The 20,125-nt window shown below is 50.4% G+C and overlaps 2 protein-coding genes across 7 annotated transcripts; one reads left to right on the forward strand and one right to left on the reverse strand.

Moving 5' to 3' along the window:
• Window positions 1–2,172: 2,172 nt before the first annotated feature.
• KLHDC8B (kelch domain containing 8B) lies at window positions 2,173–7,266 on the forward strand. Of its 5 annotated transcripts, none has more exons than XM_013981665.3 (6): window positions 2,173–2,363; window positions 3,520–4,024; window positions 5,086–5,250; window positions 5,586–5,810; window positions 5,908–6,009; window positions 6,441–7,266. In XM_013981665.3, the coding sequence occupies exons 2-6, from the start codon at window positions 3,649–3,651 to the stop codon at window positions 6,635–6,637; spliced, it is 1,065 nt and encodes a 354-aa protein (XP_013837119.1). In that variant the 5' UTR covers window positions 2,173–2,363; window positions 3,520–3,648; the 3' UTR covers window positions 6,638–7,266. The 5 variants fall into 5 exon arrangements, with proteins under 5 accessions (XP_013837119.1, XP_084844490.1, XP_005669594.1 ...); XM_084988364.1 differs by having other exon boundaries at window positions 2,173–2,359; XM_005669537.4 differs by lacking the exon at window positions 2,173–2,363 and adding an exon at window positions 2,443–3,181.
• A 662-nt stretch (window positions 7,267–7,928) lies between these two features.
• Window positions 7,929–19,448, reverse strand: C13H3orf84 (chromosome 13 C3orf84 homolog). Of its 2 annotated transcripts, XM_084988393.1 has the most exons (4): window positions 19,339–19,448; window positions 17,070–17,183; window positions 8,902–8,958; window positions 7,929–8,476 (listed from the first exon to the last, which is right to left on the reverse strand). In XM_084988393.1, the coding sequence occupies exons 1-4, from the start codon at window positions 19,363–19,365 to the stop codon at window positions 8,060–8,062; spliced, it is 615 nt and encodes a 204-aa protein (XP_084844519.1). In that variant the 5' UTR covers window positions 19,366–19,448; the 3' UTR covers window positions 7,929–8,059. The 2 variants fall into 2 exon arrangements, with proteins under 2 accessions (XP_084844519.1, XP_020924394.1); XM_021068735.2 differs by lacking the exon at window positions 19,339–19,448 and having other exon boundaries at window positions 17,070–17,337.
• Between the last annotated feature and the right edge of the window lie 677 nt (window positions 19,449–20,125).

The raw sequence follows: 20,125 nt of genomic DNA on the forward strand, positions 1-20,125 counted from the left end.
AGCTATCTTCCACAGCTTCTCCAGAGCCAGCGGTGTTGGCCACCTTTGTGCAGATGGGGCCAGGTGCTATTTAAACAGAAGCTACTTCCATGAAGATACAGGGCCCAGCCTGCAGGGATGGCATAGACCTAGATGTGTCCTGGAAAGTGGATACCTCTTTGGTGATGTCCAGCCTAGAGGTCAGTGCAAAATGGAGGACCAGGAAGAGAAGGTCCATCCTTAGTCTGTGTCCCTTCCAGACATTAGAACTAGGGGGATGGCAGGGGTTAGGGGAAATGGTTTAAGGTACCTAGCTCCCTGAGGAGAGGATGATCCTTCTACCTCTTGGTACCCAGTATGTCCCAGATGGAACTCTCTGGAATTATTCATCAGGGCCAACTCTGACTTGATCTGGACTTTGGTGGATGCTGACCCTATGGTGTAACTGGGATCAGATGGAATAAGGGTGAAGAGACCACAGGGTTATCCCAGGATCCAGCCCTTGCTCTCCATTTGGAACCTTTATAGCCCTTTTATAACCCATATCCACCTTACCAGAGAGTTCTGATGGAGTTCTAGATGTGAGGCAAGTGGCCTAGGAGGAAGAACCCCAGAAAGGAGTCTGTGTGCCAGAGAAAAGCCAAGGCTGGGTCTTGAGGAACCACTTCATGGGGAGGAGAGGAAGCAGGGCCTGTACAAGACTCTGAGAGGCAGAACAAGCAGCAGGAGGAAGCCAAAGTCACAAGGGGTGAGGCTTTGAAAATACCAGCAAGATTTCAGTTAAGGCAAAGACCAAATAGCCCCCCTAATTTTAGCTATATAATGTTCCAACGTTGGTGAGACCAAGTTTGGGGGAGCAATGGCAGCAGATATAAGATAGCAGATATCAAGGCAGTGGACCTTGCGAGAGAGGATACTTCAAGAGTTTTATTGGAGTTGAAGAAGGGGACACTGGAGGGTTTTGGGGTACTGGGAGGTATCCAAAGGTAGGAGACTCTTATGAGATTCATTTTATGTCATGGAAAGGAGAGGGGAGGGACCTGGAAAGGGAATAGTGGGAAATGTAAGGGGGTCTGCAGGGCAGTGATATCCTATGGAGGAAGGTACCAGTGCCCTAAGTGAGGAGCATGGTGAGGGCAGAGTGGAGTGGGAGGTTGGATGCCTTCTAGCCAGTATTAGCAACTGGCCTTGGCACCATTTCCATGCAGGCCCTCCAACACCAACTGCCAGCCTCTGAAAGGGACTGAAGACTCTCTCTCTGGACATGGAGAAGGCTCTGCCCACACTCTAGGCTGGCCGGAAGTCAGCCAGGCTAGGATACCCATGCCACCAAGCTGCTCTAAACCCATGAATGCTGTAGATTTGAGAATTAATACCTTAGCAACCCTTGCTCTGATGGGAACAGTAATGTGATGCCCTTGTTCTATACTGGCTCCCAGAGTCCCCAGCAGGATTTGGTGCCAGTTGCCCACAGTGGGAACTTGCTTTGTGACACACCCTTTATTGGCTGCTTTCCCTGTCTTCTGCCACACCTCTGCAGGTGCTTCCTGTCCTCATCTCCCACATTAACTATATGCACATGTACCTCAGTCACCAGTTATGGGGAGAGTGAGGCAGACACTGTCCATTAAAGAGAAACAAGATGGTAGTAAGCACAACCATGAGGACCTCTTCTTATAGGTGACCAGTGACCTCTATGAATGGTCCCTCAGCTCACAGACCAAGCCAATACTCTTAATGCTCATAAGATAGGATGAGCCAGGGTCTGGGTGTGAGGTAGGTCGGCCTCTGTCACATTAACTAGCCCAGGCCTCAGGCCTTACAGAATAAGGGCAGAATGACCTGCTTGGGAGGTCCCTGGCCTCTGACTCTTCCTCTCCGAAAATTACCCTCTCCGAAAAAACTGCCCCCACCCACGGCTGTGGAAGAACTTTTCAGGTACTAATGCCGGCCCTGTCTGCTCCTCCACCCTCTGCTAGCCTCAATGTGCACCACAGAATCTGTTCTGTGCCCTGGTCCATGCTTTGGGAACGGCGACCCAGCCGCAACCCCCACCAGAGGCCCAGGCCATATCCTAAGAAGCCTCCAGGGGGCGCCACCACGAAGCCTGTCTTTGGGCTCCTTTGAGCGCAGTGACGGTGGGCGGGTGCCAGCCCCACAAGCCCCCAGGTTCCGCTGGCCCGCCCCTTCACCGGTGTGCCTAGGCTGGGTCCTCTCTGAACGGCCCCTAACGTACACGTGTCGTGTTCTCCACCGGTGCTTCCTTTCTCCACCTGCCCGAGGTCGCCCCCAAATCCTGGCCAGGCCCAGTATCCACGTGTCCGTCTGTCTGTTCACCCGTTTGCGTGACCATGGGTCGGCGCGCCCGGCTCCGGCCACGGCAGGTGCAGGGTTAAAGCGGAATGGGTTGAGGGGGGCAGGTTTTCTCGAGTCGGGAGGGGGGACGAGAGGCGGACCCCATCCAGCCCCGCCCCGCGCCGGAGCAGAGCAGGAGCAGAGCCCGAGCCCCGCCGGAGCCCGGCCTCAGCCCCAGCCAGAGCCCGCACCAGCGTAGCCGGAACCGCGGACCCTGCGCCCCGGCGGCGCCGGAGCCCCGGCCGGTGAGTCCCGCGGGAGCCGCGCTCAGGGGAAGTTTGGGGCGCGGGGTGTGGAGCCCCAAACGCGCTCGCCCGGACCCGGCCTCCGCCCCTTTCGCGAGCTGGAAGTTTGCGGCCCGGAGGGCCTCGCGCCCTGGGGTCCCAGGAGCGTGGCCCTCGCGGGAATGGATAAGCTGGGGAACTTCGACATCTGCTGTGAAGTCCAGCTGCCCATTTCTGGTGGAAACACCCTGGACTCTGGGAACCTGGAGTCCAGTACTCATGGGATCCCAAAATCAATCCCCCCCCTCCCCCCTGCCTTCTGTACCCGGAGAAGGCTGGCCCCTGGGGACCTGGCTTAGACAAACCCCTGAGGGTAGACCTCGAGGGGAAATGTGGGACTCTGGCCTCCAGCCCAACCCCTCCCAGTCCCAAACACCCTTTTTCTGGTAGGAATGGATAAACTCTATTGTACCCTCCACCCCCCTGGCTTCCAAAGGGTTTGTAAGGATACCCTGGAGTCTGATCTCTGGCAGCAGATGGGAGACCCTAATGGCTGCCCAGAGCACACTGGAAGCCAGTAAGGGGGAAGGTACAGTACAACTCCACTGATGCAGAGCACCAAGGTGAGGATTTTTGAGGGGAAGGGAAGAGGGCTAGGGTGGAAAGTCCTATCCTAGCCATCTTACCTCCCACCTAGACCTAGATTCAACTGGGGAATAACTAGGTGAGGGCAGGGGATGGGAGGAGACTCCCTCAAGACCCATAGGAAGTGGGGAAGTTGCCTGGGTAACTGGGAGATGACCTTTCTTCCCACTCTGGAGAGCCTCCACAGCAGTGTGCTAGCCAGTGCAGGTGGGTCCTCCCCCTGCTTTTCCCACCAGCAGTTTTGGGCCAGGCTGCTCATCTGTACCCTGAAGGGCTGTCAATGGCTCTGACCCTTTGTTTTTCCTCTCTCCTCTAGGTGAAAGTCCTTGAACTGGCCCCACGCTCTCTTGTAGCCCCAGTAGAGTCAATATGGGGCCCCATCATGCCCCTCAGTGAAGCCTGCAGCTTGAGCAGATAGCATGGCCTGCCACTGGGGGTGAACACCATGGCTACAGGAGGTGGCCGGGCCTTTGCTTGGCAGGTGTTCCCATCCATGCCCACCTGCCGGGTATATGGTACAGTGGCATTCCAGGATGGGCACCTGCTAGTTCTAGGGGGCTGTGGCCGGACTGGACTGCCTCTGGACACTGCAGAGACACTGGACATGGCCTCACATACTTGGCTGGCACTGGCGCCCCTGCCCACTGCTCGGGCAGGCGCAGCTGCTGTGGTACTGGGCAAGCAGGTGCTAGTGGTGGGTGGAGTGGATGAGGCCCAGAGCCCAGTAGCTGCTGTAGAGGCCTTCCTGGCTGATGAGGGCCGCTGGGAGCGTCGGGCCACCCTCCCTCAGGCAGCCATGGGGGTTGCGACTATGGAAAGAGGTGAGTGGTCTCCAGAGAAAAGTCCCTTAGGTGCCCCACACCCTTTATTCTTTGCTGACTTGGTCCCTTACCTTCAGAGATTGAGCAAGAACTGTAAATTTTGCCTGGGCGCCCTAGCCATGGCTTTGCTTCCTGTATCCTTCTCATTTAGCTCTGAGCTTGGCTAACAGCAGCCTTAACTGCCTTTTCCAGCTGTGAGGTGGGAGACAGAGCCCAGGCTAGCTGCCAGCATAATGAAAGGCCCAAGCCACCTCCCTGCCCCATTCCCCCTAAGACACAAGGAGGGGTGGCCCAATGATTCCCACAGTTATAAATAGTTTGAGAGAGGGGGAGGGTAGCAGGGCTTTGGCTCTGAGCCCAGCAAGTGCTTAAATTCCTCAGCCACACACACAAACCAGGGAGCCTGAGATGGACAAAGGCCAAGCTGGCCTGAAGGCAGTTGCTAGGAACTGACTAGTTCATCTCCCCAAGGCCCTCAGACATGCCCCCGGCCAACTCTGAGAGTATAAGAGGACAAGAACCTACTTGAGTGAAAGGGCAGGGTGCAGAGGTGCTGGCAGGGTTCCTGGGCAAAAGGCTTGTGGACAACACCCCCATCCTGCAAGCCCAAGCCCCTTTCCTAGCTCCCTAGCTGACCCCCAGAGCCCTCTCCCCCGTCCGCACTTCATGTTGAACAGATCTCCATATTGCCCCCACCCTTGGTTTAAACCATCCTCCACTCTCCTTTCCCCATGAGAGTCCCCACCTTGTGGCCTCCAGGTCTGACCACCGGTCCTGCTTGGATGCCAGACTTGGTTGCCATAGCGTCTCCAGGGAGACGGAGACGGATTATAATTAGATCAGCAGTCTCCTGCTCTTCACTTGGAGGGGCCCTGGTCAGAGTGGAAATCCTAGCTTTCCCAGCCCCCATTCCAGGCAGGCAGGAGAGTTTCTGCCATTAGGGAGGGGTACCATAAGCACATAGGTCCTAAGCCACCCTCCCAGGACTGATCAGGGCATTTGTCAGAGTGGGGTGCTGTGGCCAGGCCGGGGTATAGTTTCTATTGCTCTTTCCCATGCAGATGGTATGGTGTATGCACTGGGGGGAATGGGCCCTGACACGGCCCCCCAGGCCCAGGTTCGGGTGTATGAACCCCGCCGGGACTGCTGGCTTTCGCTGCCCTCGATGCCCACACCCTGCTATGGGGCTTCTACCTTCCTACATGGGAACAAGATCTATGTCCTGGGTAAGGCCCTGGGGGATGTGGGAAAGGGGCTTGAAGTCCAGAAGCACCTATCCCTCAAGGTTGGCTGGGCTCAAGCTTAGCCTGGGATAGTGGGACAAGAAAAGCTTTGCTGGGTTGAGCTAGGGTTGCTCTGAGGCTCTAGCCTCTGGTGGGCCTGCTGGGGTTGAGAACCAAACCCCAGAGCCTGAGGATCTTTGGAGTTGATCCATGCTCTGGTATGCACAAAGCTGGGCATGTGTGGCTGGGCAGGCAGTAGTAAAGGTTCAGCAACTGGTAAAGGAAGAGCCTGCTAGGCCCCCTGGGCTGCTTCCCAGGTGCTCCAATTCCATTGGCAGGGGGCCGCCAGGGCAAGCTCCCAGTGACTGCTTTTGAGGCCTTTGATTTGGAGACTCGTACCTGGACCCGACACCCAAGCCTGCCCAGCCGCCGGGCCTTTGCTGGCTGCGCCATGGCCGAAGGCAGCATCTTTAGCCTCGGTGGTCTGCAGCAACCCGGGCCCCACAATTTCTACTCCCGACCACACTTTGTCAACACTGTGGAGATGTTCGACCTGGAGCATGGTGAGCAGTGGTTGGTCTGGCTATCCTCTCTCTCTTCATGGGATGGAAGGGTCCAGTGTTTGTGAGGGAGCTAGAGCTGATATCCCCTCTCTTGCAGGGTCCTGGACCAAGCTGCCCCGCAGCCTGCGCATGAGGGCTAAGAGGGCCGACTTTGTGGTTGGAGCCCTTGGGGACCACATCGTGGCCATTGGGGGCCTTGGTGAGTCTCTATAGGGCTAGGGATAGGAGGGGAGCCCCAGACAGGCAGGAGCAGCCCCCTGCATGAGCACTACCTCTCTCCCATCCCTAGGTACTCCAGGGGTCAGGACTTTGTGTGCTTCCCTTTCCCAATCTGTGAAGCAATCAGTGGGTGGTCTATCCCACGCAGCTTTTGGGATGTCTCAGCACCTAACTGGGTTCTGTACCAGCTGGGGCCTAAGAGATAGAAACAGGATAAATGACCACTGAATCAGTGGAGAAATAGAAAAGCGAATGATGAATAAATGAGTGCTAAGTGGGGGCAATGAGTAGCAAGGCATGGATAACCCATCCTTGGCCAATGCATTCTGGGCCATGCTCTGGGCTCAGAGAGCAAAAGAGCTGGAGCCCCTGCAGCCTGTGCCCTTTACAGTCTCTGTCTCCTTCCTGCAGGAAACCAGCCATGCCCTCTGGGCTCAGTAGAAGGCTTCAGCCTTGCACGGCGGCGTTGGGAAGCACTGCCTGCCATGCCCACGGCCCGCTGCTCTTGCTCTAGTCTGCAGGCTGGACCCTGGCTGTTTGCTATTGGGGGTGTGGCCCAGGGTCCCAGTCAAGCTGTGGAGGCACTGTGTCTGCGGGATGGGGTCTGAATGTTGATGGGACCTGTTCACTGATGCAGCTCAGTGACAGAAGCAGACATCTGTGGTTCTTCTGCTGCTGAGGAAGCTCACTGTGGCTCTGTGGGATGAGGTGGGGCACTTGAGACATTGTCTTGGGGACTTGAGGGTTGCCTTCATCTTTAGTGCAGGACACATATACGCTTACACCCTTTACTCCCGTTCATTCATGGACCATGCCCAGCTCCACCCTTGCTCTGGAACCTACTGGGCCAGAAGTGGGAGAGGGCAGAGCTGGCCTCATGCTCCACAAGGTCAGTGCCTACCTGGAGTATATCAGGCCCACCCCAATGGCTGTTCCTGAAAAATCCTGTCAGCCTGCCTTGAAGGCCCCTTTGGACCCAGGAGAGTTCAGAGAGGGTGGGTACACAGAGGGGTGGGGGAGTGGATGCAAGGACCTTCAGAGTGCTAGAAGAATGATGGCTTGGGCCCTATACACTGCTGGCTGTGTGACCTTGGGCAAGTCATTTCACCTCTCTGTGCCTCAGCATCCACATCTGTAAATGGGGATCTCTGAAACCTTCCTACCCTACCTACCTCACAGGGCTGTTGTGAGGATCCAGGAAGTTCAGATGTGGAAGTAAAAGTGCTGCTAAATCTGGCTTATGGCCTCTGGTTGTGTTGCCCCTGTTTCCCTGGCCCTTCTTTGGGGACCTCAACTCTTAGGGATGAGAGTCTAGAGGAGCCTTTAGGATCTGGCCGCTATGCCCAGAATGTTCTGGTTTCTCATCCCCACCTAAGCCTCAGCTTCTCTTCTGGCGACATATGGTAACCGCCATCCCCCATTGGCCCTGCCCTGGGTGTTAGAGGGCACTCACAGGTAGACCAGAAAAGAGCTCAGAAAACTATGGGAAAATACCACAGGATCAGGATGACCTCCAGATCTATGTTGCACAGCATCACATAGCCTCTGCTCACCTCTGTAGGAAGGAGTGGACCATGGGAATCCAGTGACCACTATTCCCTCTTGCCCAGCTGTGGTGAAGCTGTCCTTAGGCAGGACTGTGGCACTGACCAGACCCCTAGAGGCAGTAGCCTCCCAGAGTAACAAAGCTGCCAGCCTTTGCCTCCTCTAGTCTTTGCTGCCCACTAGTTGGGGCCATTGATTGCTTTCCCTGCAGCCACATTGATTGCAAGTGGTTCACAACTAGGTTTATGGCAAGAATGGATTTGGGTTTCTGGAACTCATCTGCTGTGGCCAAGGTAACCCTCCTGGACCATTAGCCTTCTGTACTCTTCTCACTCAGTGGTAGAACTCCCCAGGCAGCACTTCCCCTTCCCAGCCCAAGGCACTGTGGCACAGCACTATAGGAGCCAGGTGCAGGGCCTGGCAGTGCCTTACTGTTCTCCAGCCTCAGAGAGCTCTTGGCCTGTAAGCACAGACAGACCACTGAGTCAGCTGTCCTTGTTTAATGTTCTAGACCAGTTTAGACACTCAGAGACCCCAGCATGAAGGTAATGCTGCAGCAGCTTGGGTCTAGGGATCTCTGGGAGGTCAGGCAGTGTGTTGGTGACCGAGGCCTGGAGCCCCATGTTGTCACTGCCACAGTGGCCACCCCGGGATGGCTGACAGAAGTTCTGCTGGTAGGTGGTGCTGGCGCGGGGAGGCTGAATCTGTACAAAGTGGACAAGGCGCTGGGGGAGGCCACTAAGTCCTGGAACTGACTGGAAATTGGCCTGGTAGGAAGATTGAAGGGGCCGCTGCTGGCTCAACTCCAGTTCACAGGGTGCCCAGTGCAGGAAAGTGTGCTGCTGCCACAGGCGTGCCAGGTCTTTCCGCCTTCCAATTCCCTGTAGCAGGCAATAGGGGCCCTCCTCAACGGTACGGGCCCTTGGCCCACAGTCCTGGCACCAGGCAATTCCTTGGGCCCCTCCTAAATCCCAGCGTGCCTGGTGATGTCTGGCCTGTGCCTGTCCTCCCTAGCCTGTACCCCAGCCTCTAGCCTGCATTTCCAGCCATTCCTTCCTTTCAGGAATGAATGAAGCTCCCAGAAAATCAGTGGCCCCTAGGATATTTACACAGGGTCAAGCAAGCTGGTAGAGGAAACCAAAGCAGAGGTACATTCATTTGGGGAATGGGCTGTTTTCCAGAAGGAAGAGGTTGTCTGGAAGACAGACACTCCTCTGTCTGTATAAAAGAGCCCTCCCTCCCCATAGTGTCTTATCCCCTCCACCCTACCTTAACTTCAACCTAGCCTGGGGGCCTGCCCATTCTTTGTCCTCTCTCCAGCACTTACTTTGTCGAAGGAAGTGCGGTTGTCATGCTTGGAGAAGTAGTGTTGCCGTGCTGGTTCCTTGAAAGACAGAAAAAAGGTACATGGGGGAAAATGATGCTTACCTGCCCCCGAGATGTTATCTCAGGGCCCCATAATGGAAGGAAGTTGCCAGGAGCTACCATCCCTAAACTGCTAAACTGCCAACACCCTGAAAAGTCAGATATAAATTAAAGCAACACCTCACTCTTGAGACATATCCTGGCACCTGCCCCCAAAGCAGAAGCCTCTGGGGCTGCTGACTGAGGAAAGGCTGAGGCATCTTCTAGGGGATCCTGCCATCAGTGGGGCAGCAGTTCAGGTTTCACATTGGGCCCTTTAACTCTAGATCTTCCAGTAAGACTCCAGCTCTCTCCTCTTTTATCTCTCATCAGCAATCCTGGCTCTTGGCCATAAATACGATCTAGAAAATGAAATTTCTCTCTATAGCTCTCTCCTGGACTCCAGGACCACTAGCCATATCCTGATGTAAATGTCTAATGGGCATCTCCAAACACATGACTGAGCTCTGGATCATTCCCCCAAACCACCCCACCTACAGCCTCTCCCCCAGCTCAGGTCATGGCAACTAAATCCTGCCAAACACCTCTTTTCTTTCACACCCTACATCCAATGTGCCAGGAAATCCTGTTGATGCTTCCTTCAATATGTACCCAGGATCAGGCCACTCCTCAGCATGGCCACTGCTTTTCCCTGATCCTCTCATGTCTGATTTGTTGCAAGAGCTTCCCACCTTCTTCCAAGTTTGCCCCTCCAGTCTGTCCTCTAACCAGGCAGAATAATTCTTTCAATATGTAAATCAAATCACATTAATCATTTCCCCCAAATCCACAACAGTTCCTAGTATATGTAAAAGTCAAAGTAATCATAGTGGCTCATGAGACTCACATGATGTAGATTCTTCCATTTCCTTGAACCACACTGGCATCCTCATTGCTCCTTCAAATACACTAGGTACTTCCACCTTAGACCTTTGTACCACCTGTTCTTTCTGCCTGGGACTCTCCTCCTAGTGGCCATGACACTCTCTCACCTACCTCTTAGGAGGCCTTCCTTGACCACAATACCAGCAGTCCTATCACCCCAACCCTACATTTTTCACCTTCTAACACACAATATGACTATTATATTGCTGTTTATCATCTGCAATATAGATCATAAGCTCCTCATGGGCAAGATTATTGTCTATCTTACTTAACATCTGTAATTCCAACACTGAATCTGCACTGTGCTCAATATATGTTTGCTGTTAAATCAATGAGCAGCAACAGAAGGTCTGTAGGTCATTTGGCCCAGTAGGGGCCAGAGAGCCATGCCCCATCCCCTGGCAGAGAAAGATCACCTCTCAGGACCCTAAAGCTCAGTAGGAATCTTTCCCAAGACCGTCCATCTTGCCTTTGTGCCTAGTCTCGGCCTCCAGAACTCTCTGACACTAGGCACTCAGCCTCTCCTGCTACATACCCAAATGAAGTACCTGATTTGGTGAGTCCAGTCTTGACTGCATTTTCTCCTAGGTAAAAATCAGGGGCTAGCTCCATCCCAAATTCTTGAACTAGAATCTTCAGGGTGGAGCCTTTAACAAGCCCACCCCCTGCGTTGAGACCTCTTGTTCTAGACAGCTGGTATTGATCACCAAATAGAATGAAGGCTCTACTGAAGTTCCCATTGTGGCTCAGCAGAAACGAATCTGACTAGCATCCATGAGGATTCAGGTTCGATCCCTGGCCTTGCTCAGTGGGTTAAGGATCCAGCGTTGCCATGAGCTCTGGTGTAGGTTGTAGATCAGATCTGGTGTTTCTGTGGCTGTGGCATAGGCCAGCAGCTACAGCTCTAATTCGACCCCTAGCCTGGGAACCTCCACATGATGTGGGTACGGCCCTAAAATTAAAAAAAAAAAAAAAAAAAAAAAAAAAAAAGAAGGCTCTACAAAGGTAGTAAGACATCTGGCCTTCCCTTTTGGCCATCATAAAGCAACTTGACACAGCAGAGATTAAAAATTCAGGGTCTTTTGATACCTGCACCCCTATGTTTACGGGAACACTATTCACAATAGCCAAGACTTAGAAATAAACTAAATGTCCATTGACAAATGAATGGATTAAGATGTGGTACATATACGACGGACTACTACTCAGCCACAAAAAGAATGAAATAATGTCATTTGCAGCAACATGGATGCAACTACAGATTATCATACTAAGTAAGTCAGAAAGAGAAGGATAAATACCATATGATATCATTTATATGTGGAATCTAAAATATGGCACAAATGAACCTATCTACAAAATAGAAACAGACTCACAGACATGGAGAACAGACTTGATGTTGCCAAGTGGAGGTGGGAGGAGGGAGTGGGATGGACTGGGAGTTTGGGGTTAGTAGTCACAAACTTTAACATTTAGAATGGATAGACAATGAAGTCCTACTGTATATATATAGCACAGGGAACTATATCCAATCTCCTGGGATAAACCATAATGGAAAGGAATATAAAAATGGATGTGTATAACTAAGTCATTTTGCTGTACAGTAGAAATTTGCACAACATTGTAAATCAACTATACTTTAATAATAATAATAATAATAATAAACCAAAATCCCTTTTAGGAAAAAACATGGGAAAAGATCTTCAGAATGTAGAGGGAGGCAAAGACTTCTTAGGTGTGACACCAAAAGCAAGAGCCGCAAAGGAAAAAATTGATAAATTGGGAGTTCCCATCGTGGGTCAAATCTGACTAGTATCCATGAGGACGCAGTTTCGAACCCTGGCCTTGCTCAGAGGGTTAAGGATCTGGCGTTGCGGTGGCCGTGGTGTAGGCCAGCAGCTGCAGCTCTGATTCAGCCTCCATATGCCGTGGGTGCGGCCCTAAAAAGACAAAAAAATATGATAAATTAGACCTTATCAAAAAATTTTTGGGAGTTCCCATCATGGTGCAGTGGAAATCTGAATCTGACTAGGAACCGTGAGGTTGCAGGTTTGATCCCTGGCCTCGCTCAGTGGGTTAAGGATCCAGCGTGGCTGTGGCTGTGGTGTAGGCCGGCAGCTACAGCTCTGATTAGACCCCTAGCATGGGAACCTCCACATGCCATGGGAGCAGCCCTAGAAAAGGCAAAAAGACAATAAACAAACAAACAAATAAACAAAATAAAAATAGAGACAACACCAAATGTTGGTGAGAATGCAGAGAAATCAGATCAGTCATACATTGCAGGTGGGAATGTAAAATGTAAACCAGCCACTCTGGAAAACAGTTTAACAGTCTTAAAACTTAAAAATGCCTTAAGGGCAATACAGGCTAGGGGGAAACAAGAGTTATTATGGGATTATATGAAATCATGTGTGTGAAACTTTTGAAAAGTATAAAGCACTTTAGAATTTAAAAAATCTTGGAGTTCCCACTGTGGTGCAAAGGGACTGGAGGCATCTTGGGAGCACTGTAATGTAGGTTTGATCCCTAGCCTACACAGTGGGTTAAGGATCCCGCATTGCAGCAACTGTAACTTAGGTCCCAACTGCTGCGCTGCTCAGATCTGATCCCTGGCCTGGGAACTCCATGTGCCTTGGGGCGGCCAAAAAGGAAAAAAAAAAAAAAAAAAAAAAGGAATTCCCATCCACATTCAAAAATAATAATAATATGCAACTACCATATTACCCAGGGAGTTCCACTGTGGCACAGTGGAAATGAATCTGACTAGCATCCATGAAGATGCAGGTTTGATCCCTGGACTCGCTCATGGGTCAGGGATCTGGTGTTGCTGTGAGCTGTGGTGTAGGTTGCAGATGTGGCTCAGATCCCTTGTTGCTGTGGCTGTGGCATAGGCCAGCAGCTGTAGCTCTGATTTGACCCCTAGCCTGGGAATTTCCATGTGCAGCCCTAAAAAGCAAAAACAAACAAACAAACCCCAAACTACCACACTACCCAGCAATTGCACTCCTTGGCATTTATCCCAAAGAAATGAAAATTTATAATTCACTCAAAAACCTATACACAAATGTTCATAGCAGCTTCATTTGTAAGAGCTAAAAGCTGAATTGTCCCAGAATCTTTCAATAGGTGAATGGTTAAACTGCTGCATACTTACACAGGATAATACTCAATAGTAAAAAGGAATGAACCGTGGATACATACAACTTGGATGAATCTTCAGGAAATTATGCTAAGCAGGAAAAGCCAATCTCCAGAGGTTCCAAGCTATATAATTCCATTTATATGTTTTTTTTTTTTAATGGAAAATCATGGGCCAGGGATCAAATCTGAGCCACAGCTGAGACCTATGCCACAGCAGCGGCAATGCCAGATCCGTAACCTGCTGTGCGGGAACTCCTCTATTTACTATTTCTTAAAACTGCTTGTGAATCTACAATCATCTCAAAAATTTCATTTAAAAAATCTGGGGGAGTTCCCGTCGTGGCGCAGTGGTTAACGAATCCAACTAGGAACCATGAGGTTGCGGGTTCGGTCCCTGCCCTTGCTCAGTGGGTTAACGATCCGGCATTGCCGTGAGCTGTGGTGTAGGTTGCAGATGCGGCTCGGATCCTGTGTTGCTGTGGCTCTGGCTTAGGCTGGTGGCTACAGCTCCGATTGGACCCCTAGCCTGGGAAACTCCATATGCCGCGGGAGTGGCCCAAAGAAATAGCAAAAAGACAAAAAAAGACAAAAAAAATAAAAATAAAAATAAAAATAAAAATAAAAATAAAAAATCTGGGTTGGAGTTCCCGTCATGGCGCAGTGGTTAACGAATCCGACTAGGAACCATGAGGTTGCGGGTTCGGTCCCTGCCCTTGCTTAGTGGGTTAAGGATCCGGCGTTGCCGTGAGCTGTGGTGTAGGTTGCAGACGCGGCTCGGATCCCGCGTTGCTGTGGCTCTGGCGTAGGCTGGTGGCTACAGTTCCGATTCAACCCCTAGCCTGGGAACCTCCATATGCCGAGGGAGCGGGCCAAGAAATAGCAACAATAACAACAACAACAACAAAAAAGACAAAAGACAAAAAAAAAAAAAAAAAAAAAAAAAAAAAGACAAAAAATTTGGGTGGTTGGGAGTTCCTATCGTGGCGCAGTGGAAAGGAATCCGACTAGGAACTGTGAGGTTGCGGGTTTGATCCTTGGCCTTGCTAAGTGGGTTAAGGATCTGGCGTTGCCGTAAGCTGTGGTGTAGGTCGCAGACGCGGCTTGGATCCCGCGTGGCTGTGGCTCTGGTGTAGGCCTGCAGCTATGGCTCCGATTCGACCCCTAGCCTGGGAACCTCCATGTGCCATGGGTGTGGCCCTGAAAAAAAAAAAAAAATCTGGGGCATCTGGGGCATGTTCCAATTGATTCCCTTCTAATTCCTCCCCCAATCTCTATACTCAGCTATAAAATTGCACACAGTCTAGAATGTGGATGCCTCCATTGCTGGAGGCAGCTCTGGCTCTGGAAACTCTTCTTACAGTGACAGGATAATCTATCGACTCCCACTGACTTGAGTTAAATTCTCACAATTGTGGGAGACTGGTGAAAAGTGCAATCATTTCCTCTCCACCCAGGCAGTTTGAGTATTCTTGCCCCTCAAAAGAATTTCACCTGAGTTTTTGCTTCTATACCATCTTGGGCTCGTTTTCCGTAATATTTGAGCAGGTGGGGCTTGAGCTAGGATTCAAGCCAAAGACACCTTGGAGGAGAAGCAGGTTTCCTGGGATGGGTCAGTGTTTGCATGTGGGAGAGCTAAGGGGCCTTGTGGAGGCTAGGCAGAGTGCAGTCAGGAGGTTATTTTGTGAGGAATCCCTGTGACAGACTGAGGTGTGCTGGGGGATAGGGCAGAAGCAGGGACGCAGCAATCAGGGCATCACCAATGAAAGATCTGCCTCCAACCATGAGCTCCTGGCACTCTTGTCTGACCTTAAGGATTACATCTCCCAAAAGTCAGTAGGTAAAGGCTACAAATAAATTAATCCGGTTTAGAAATAAAAAGGAAGGATAAAAAGAGAAAAGAATTTTCTTTTACCTGAATAACAAAATTTCTATCAGCCCCAAACTAAAGGAAAATGGATGCCACATCATGGAAAGTTTTTCAACAAGAATAGATGCCATCAGCAAGCTGACACCTGATATCTATCTAATGTGCACCTTTCCTGAGCAGTCCCACTAATTAGAACAGCTTTAGGGAGCTCTCCCACAGTGCTTGTTTAAGGATCTGGTGTTGTTACTGCAGCAGCTTGGGTGGCAGCTGTGTGTGGTGCAGGTTCAATCCCTGGCCTGGGAACAAAAACAAACAAAAACAAAAAACCTGGAGTTCCCATTATGGCACAGCAGAAACGAATCCCACTAGGAACCATGAGGTTGCAGGTTCGATCCTTGGCATTGCTGTGAGCTGTGGTGTAGGCTACAGAAGCAGCTAGGATCTAGCGTTGCTGTGGCTGTGATGTAGGCCGGCAGCTACAGCTCTGATTTGACCCCTAGCTTGGGAACCTCCATATGTCATAGGTGCATCCCTAAAAAGACAAAAAAACACAAACAAATTTTTAAAAAACCCACCAAAAACATGAAAAAACAAAAAGCACAGCTTTAGGAGTTCTCTTGTGGTACAGTGGGTTAAGGATTGTCATTGTCACTGTGGTGGCTCTGGTTGCTGCTGTGGCACAGGTTCAACCCCTCGCCCAGAAATTTCTACATGTTGCAGGTGTGGCCAAACAAAACAAAACAAAACAAAACAAGAAAAACCCAAAACAACCAAAAAACACCTCAAAAAACAACTTTAGATCTAGAAAGAGCCAGGAGACTTGGCGTTTGTATAACCTAAACCTAGAACAGATAGATCATGCTGTTTGGGGTTGCTGATAATGCCAATAAATGCTTTATATAGTAAGTCTTCACTTCAATCAAAATATGTACTTAAATATATCCCCTGGGGGAAGAGATTGAGAGAATATTCAGGTCTTTGGGATGAGAGCTGCCACTAAGGAGTACTACAAATATCCAGCAGGAAGTCCCCAGGTTTCCTCTAACCCTGCACTACCCAGACCTCATCACTTTCTCAGGGGAGGTGACCCCAGATGAGCAGTATGGAGCTTCATTTGGTCCTGGCTCAGTGGGCAGTGCCAGGCAGGCCTTCCAACTGGGAATGCTCAGGGGGTTCAGGGTCTATAGCATGGCAGACTCCAAGACCCTGCTCTTGGCCTGGAAGAACAATTTGTAGAGAATTCAGATGGCCAATCAAGTAAGATCTGGCTAGAGGCTGGGAAGCAAAAAGCAGTAGCAGGCAGAACGTGTTCCAGGCACCACTCCAGGTCCCTCTCAGTCCTCCTCCACCCTGATCTCACCCAGAAGTCTGATCTTAGCATACTTCTCACAAGGCTGTCTTCCCTCTGGCCACTGGGAAGCCCTTGAAGGAGATGGAGGGAAGAAGAGAGGAGGTGTTTCTTCTGGCTCCCTTCCGGGCCAGCCCTCACCTGGCTGTCTTTCCACCCAAGATGGTCTTTACTTTCTTTTCTTTTTTTTTTCTTCAATTTTTTTTTGGGGGGCACACCCATTTCAGGTGGAATTTCCTGGATCAGGGATCGAACCTGATGCCATAGCTGAAACCAAAGCCACAGCAGTGATAACGCTGGGTCCTTAACCTGCAGAACCACCAGGAATTCCACCCTAGGCCACTTTTGCCATCACTTCTTTCTAGTCCTCCGTGGCTAGGCATGGGGGTGGATACCTGCCATTTTCAATGCTGCTTCTCTGACCAAAGAGACCTCCTACTCACTCCTGAGCCCATGGACTACAAGGCTGACTGTGAGATTATGGAATTTCATAGTATCAAGAAATCTGTGCTGAAAGGCAGCTGTCTGCAAAGCTCAAGTCCTACTTTTTTGGTTCTGGAGGCTTTCTCCCCATGGCCACCCACCCCACCTAGGCCCTGACCCTTCTCCCATCTAGAAGGAGCAGTGAGCAAGGCTGTCCAGCCTGGTACTAGCTCTTCTCCACCTTATGTATAGGGAGAAGACCTGATATTTCAGGAAAGAGGAGCTAGGCCTCATGCAAGTGCTAGGGATAGGCTGGCCTTAAGTGTCAATCCAGCTTTGGTGGGCCTCAGGATATTTCTCTTGGGGCCTAAGAGAAGTAGAATCTGGCCCTTTCACTCCAGCTACACCCAGTGCTGCCTCATACCTGACATCGCTGCAGGAACACTGCTGGAGGCTGGGGCTTGGCTGCAAGGCGGTATTCTCGAGCACTTTCACTCTTGAATTGGCCTCTGTAGTGCCCATAGAAGCCACTGTTGTGCTGTAACAAGGCAGGCTTGAGAGTGAATCCCACCCACACCCCCACCATGAGTCCTAGAGGTCAGAGCCCTTATGCTAGAAGCCTCTCCTGGGAATTCCAGACAGAATAGAAGGAATCAGAGGAGGAGGGACACCATGGGAGAGCAGCTAGTGGAGAGGTATTTCCATCTATCATTAGAGCAAGCAAGTCTTGGGAGTTCCTGTCATGGCACAGTGGAAACAAATCCCACTAGGAAGCATGAGGTTGCAGGTTCAATCTCTGGCCTCACTCAGTGGGTTAAGGATCCGGTGTTGCCATGGGCTATGGTGCAGGTTGGATCATGGATTCCGATTCTGCATTGCTGTGGCTGTGGTGTAGGCCAGCAGCTACAGCTCGGATTAGACCTCTAGCCTGGGAACCTCCATATGCCTTGGGTGCGGCCCTGAAAAGACAAAAGACAAAAAAACAAAACAAACAAACAAAAAATAGCAAGTCTTAGCTGTGCTGGCCCACCTGGGAGGATTACTTGTGTGTAAAGAAAGGGTACCTTCCTTCCTTTCACCTTCTCTCCCTCCTCCATTCTTTCTTCCTCTCTCCCTCTCTCCTTCCTTCCTTCTTCTCTCTTTTTTCCCTTCCTTTACCTTCCATTCCTTTACTTTCCTTTCTTCATAGGGTCATAGCATGGGCTGTGGACCCAGCAGTGAAAAGACAGAAAGACCCCAGTCCCTATGAACCTTCCTTCTGGTGGGGGAGTAAGACAGGTGAACAGGATCAAAAAAGAAAGAACATGATGACTAGATCAAGAGTATCAGGGAGTAGGGACACCATCTCACTCCACTAAGCGAGGCCACGCATCAAACCTGCAACCTCATGGTTACTAGTTGGATTCGTTTCTGCTGCACCACAACAGGAACTACCCCCTGCATTGTTAATAGTAAGTCAACGGTCCCTGAAGAGCAAGGATTAAATGGATCCATATTCTGCATCTATTAACAAATTTAAGAATATCCATTTACGGAGTTCCCGTCGTGGTTCAGTGGTTAATGAATCCAACTAGGAACCATGAGGTTTTGGGTTCGATCCCTGGCCTTGCTCAGTGGGTTAACGATCTGGCGTTGCCATGAGCTGTGGTGTAGGTTGCAGACGTGGCTCAGATCTCGAGTTGCTGTGACTGTGGCGTAGGCCGGCAGCTACAGCTCTGATTAGACCCCTAGCCGGGGAACTTCCATATGCGTCTGGAGTGGCCCTAGAAAAGGCAAAAAGACAAAAAAAAAAAAAAAAAAAGAATATCTGTTTGCCACCCATTTGCTATTCAGGGGCAAGTAGGGCACTCTCTGAAACTGGAGCACCTAAGCAAGGGATGAACTTTCCAAAAGAAATACTTCACTAACAGTGGATAAATTCTGGAGAGAATTTCAGAGATAAGGACTGGCAGAAGACAGAAATGAGCACCTATCAGGGCTATGAGGAGCTGTACTAGTCTGATGTCATTAGGCTGACAACGCAAATGACCATGCCTGGCCAGGGAACTCCTATGGCCCAACCTCATGTCCTGAATGCTCCTTGGAGAAGACAGTGTTTCCAGTGCACTCCATAATCAAAGTCCTCAGCAGAAAGAACCTGCTCCAAGCTGGTTTCAGGACATCAAAGTGGGCTCCTAAGCAGGCCTGGGAAGTCCCTTATCTTTTCATCCCACTGAGGGCTTGGATCATCTAACTTGTCGGTCCATCCCTCTACTATCTGTCAAACACTCCTTTCTCTCTATTCAGAGTAGCTCAACAGTATTTACTGATCTTTTTACTGTGGTCCAGGCATGGGACATACAGAGAGAAGAAAACAATATTCACCCTCAAGATGTTCTCAGTCTAGAGAGCAGTCAAACAATAGAAGTCTGGGGAGATCTAGCAAAGGACTGGGAGTACATGGGGTGGCTAGCGCACAAAGAGCATCAGCTAGTTAGCATGAGACCAGGACATGTGGAAGGGGAATTGGGATCCGGAAGACTGGGAAGCTCCAGGGAAACCTCAGGATGGCAGAGGGGAAGTGAACAGTATGTGGTCCTCTTCTAGCCTGGATGCTGGATGAAACCCTTCTCCCTTTAATCTCATGAGTCATTCAATTTTCAGGTACTACCCCAGGGCCAGTGGCCAGGATTAATTTTAAAGGGCACTCTTACCCAGGAGCCTACTAAAGCACTTTTCATCTTTCCAGGAAAGGAGCAGAAAAGGCAAACTTTCCTTTTGTCTTTTTGAGTCTACTTCTGGAGAAAGATCATATCAGCAGGTCAAATTCTTGTTGCTTAGTGACAAAGGGAGGTTGTCACAATGCTCCTGATTGTTGAGGCAAGGCCTAGCCTGCTGCCCCTTGTGCTTCCTGCTCTGTTCTTACTTTTTTCTGAGAGAGATCTGACCCTAGGCATTAACAGCTTTTGAGAGGGTTCTTATAAGCAGATATATATAAAGCTCCACAGTGGAGTCTGATGATCTCACAGTCAATGAAACATCAGAGAATATTTTAGAGGTGCAACCATACTGCCAGGAATATAAATTTAAAACACAATTAATGGAGTCAGAAGAAATACTAAAAGGGGATGGTGACTCTTAGGATAAAAGTGCTGCTTCAGAATAAGGCTCTGTCAACTTTTCAGGAGTTTGTGGGGACTGGGAACACTAATTGTAGCAGGTAAATGTTACAAGGGCCCAAGTGAAGGAGGAGAGCATGACAGAGGAGCAAAAGAAGCAGGATGAAAATATCTTGGTCCCATTCTAAGCTAGCTAGCCTCGAGCAGATTATATTTTCTCGTTCATTTATAATACAGGGACATGGACAGTTCACTCCTTTTACTAACCCAAAGAAGCTGGCAATTAGCCTCTAAAAATGCGCCAAAGTAAAGTTCAACAACAGGAAACACTTAAACCCTGCTGGTGTCACTATGCAAGTCCTACTAGACAGAAAGCTCACTC

The sequence above is a fragment of the Sus scrofa genome, chromosome 13, assembly GCF_054392235.1.
Source record: "Sus scrofa isolate SSC_HxYL_T2T_F1_AM1 chromosome 13, Sscrofa_HxYL_maternal_Yorkshire_Landrace_v2.0, whole genome shotgun sequence".
NCBI classification, from domain to species: Eukaryota; Metazoa; Chordata; class Mammalia; order Artiodactyla; family Suidae; genus Sus; species Sus scrofa.

What these genes read in the sequence shown, in the direction of transcription:
- KLHDC8B (XM_013981665.3), top strand. Translation starts at nt 3,649, where the DNA reads ATGGCTACAGGAGGTGGCCGGGCCTTTGCTTGGCAGGTGTTCCCATCC. An exon ending in GATGTTCGACCTGGAGCATG is followed by an intron (nt 5,811 to 5,907) that starts GTGAGCAGTGGT and finishes CCTCTCTTGCAG; the next exon opens with GGTCCTGGACCAAGCTGCCC. An exon ending in CGTGGCCATTGGGGGCCTTG is followed by an intron (nt 6,010 to 6,440) that starts GTGAGTCTCTAT and finishes TCCTTCCTGCAG; the next exon opens with GAAACCAGCCATGCCCTCTG.
- C13H3orf84 (XM_021068735.2), bottom strand. Translation starts at nt 17,231, where the DNA reads ATGGTGGGGGTGTGGGTGGGATTCACTCTCAAGCCTGCCTTGTTACAG. An exon ending in TGTTCCTGCAGCGATGTCAG is followed by an intron (nt 8,959 to 17,069) that starts GTATGAGGCAGC and finishes CTGTCTTTCAAG; the next exon opens with GAACCAGCACGGCAACACTA. An exon ending in ACCGCACTTCCTTCGACAAA is followed by an intron (nt 8,477 to 8,901) that starts GTAAGTGCTGGA and finishes ACCGTTGAGGAG; the next exon opens with GGCCCCTATTGCCTGCTACA.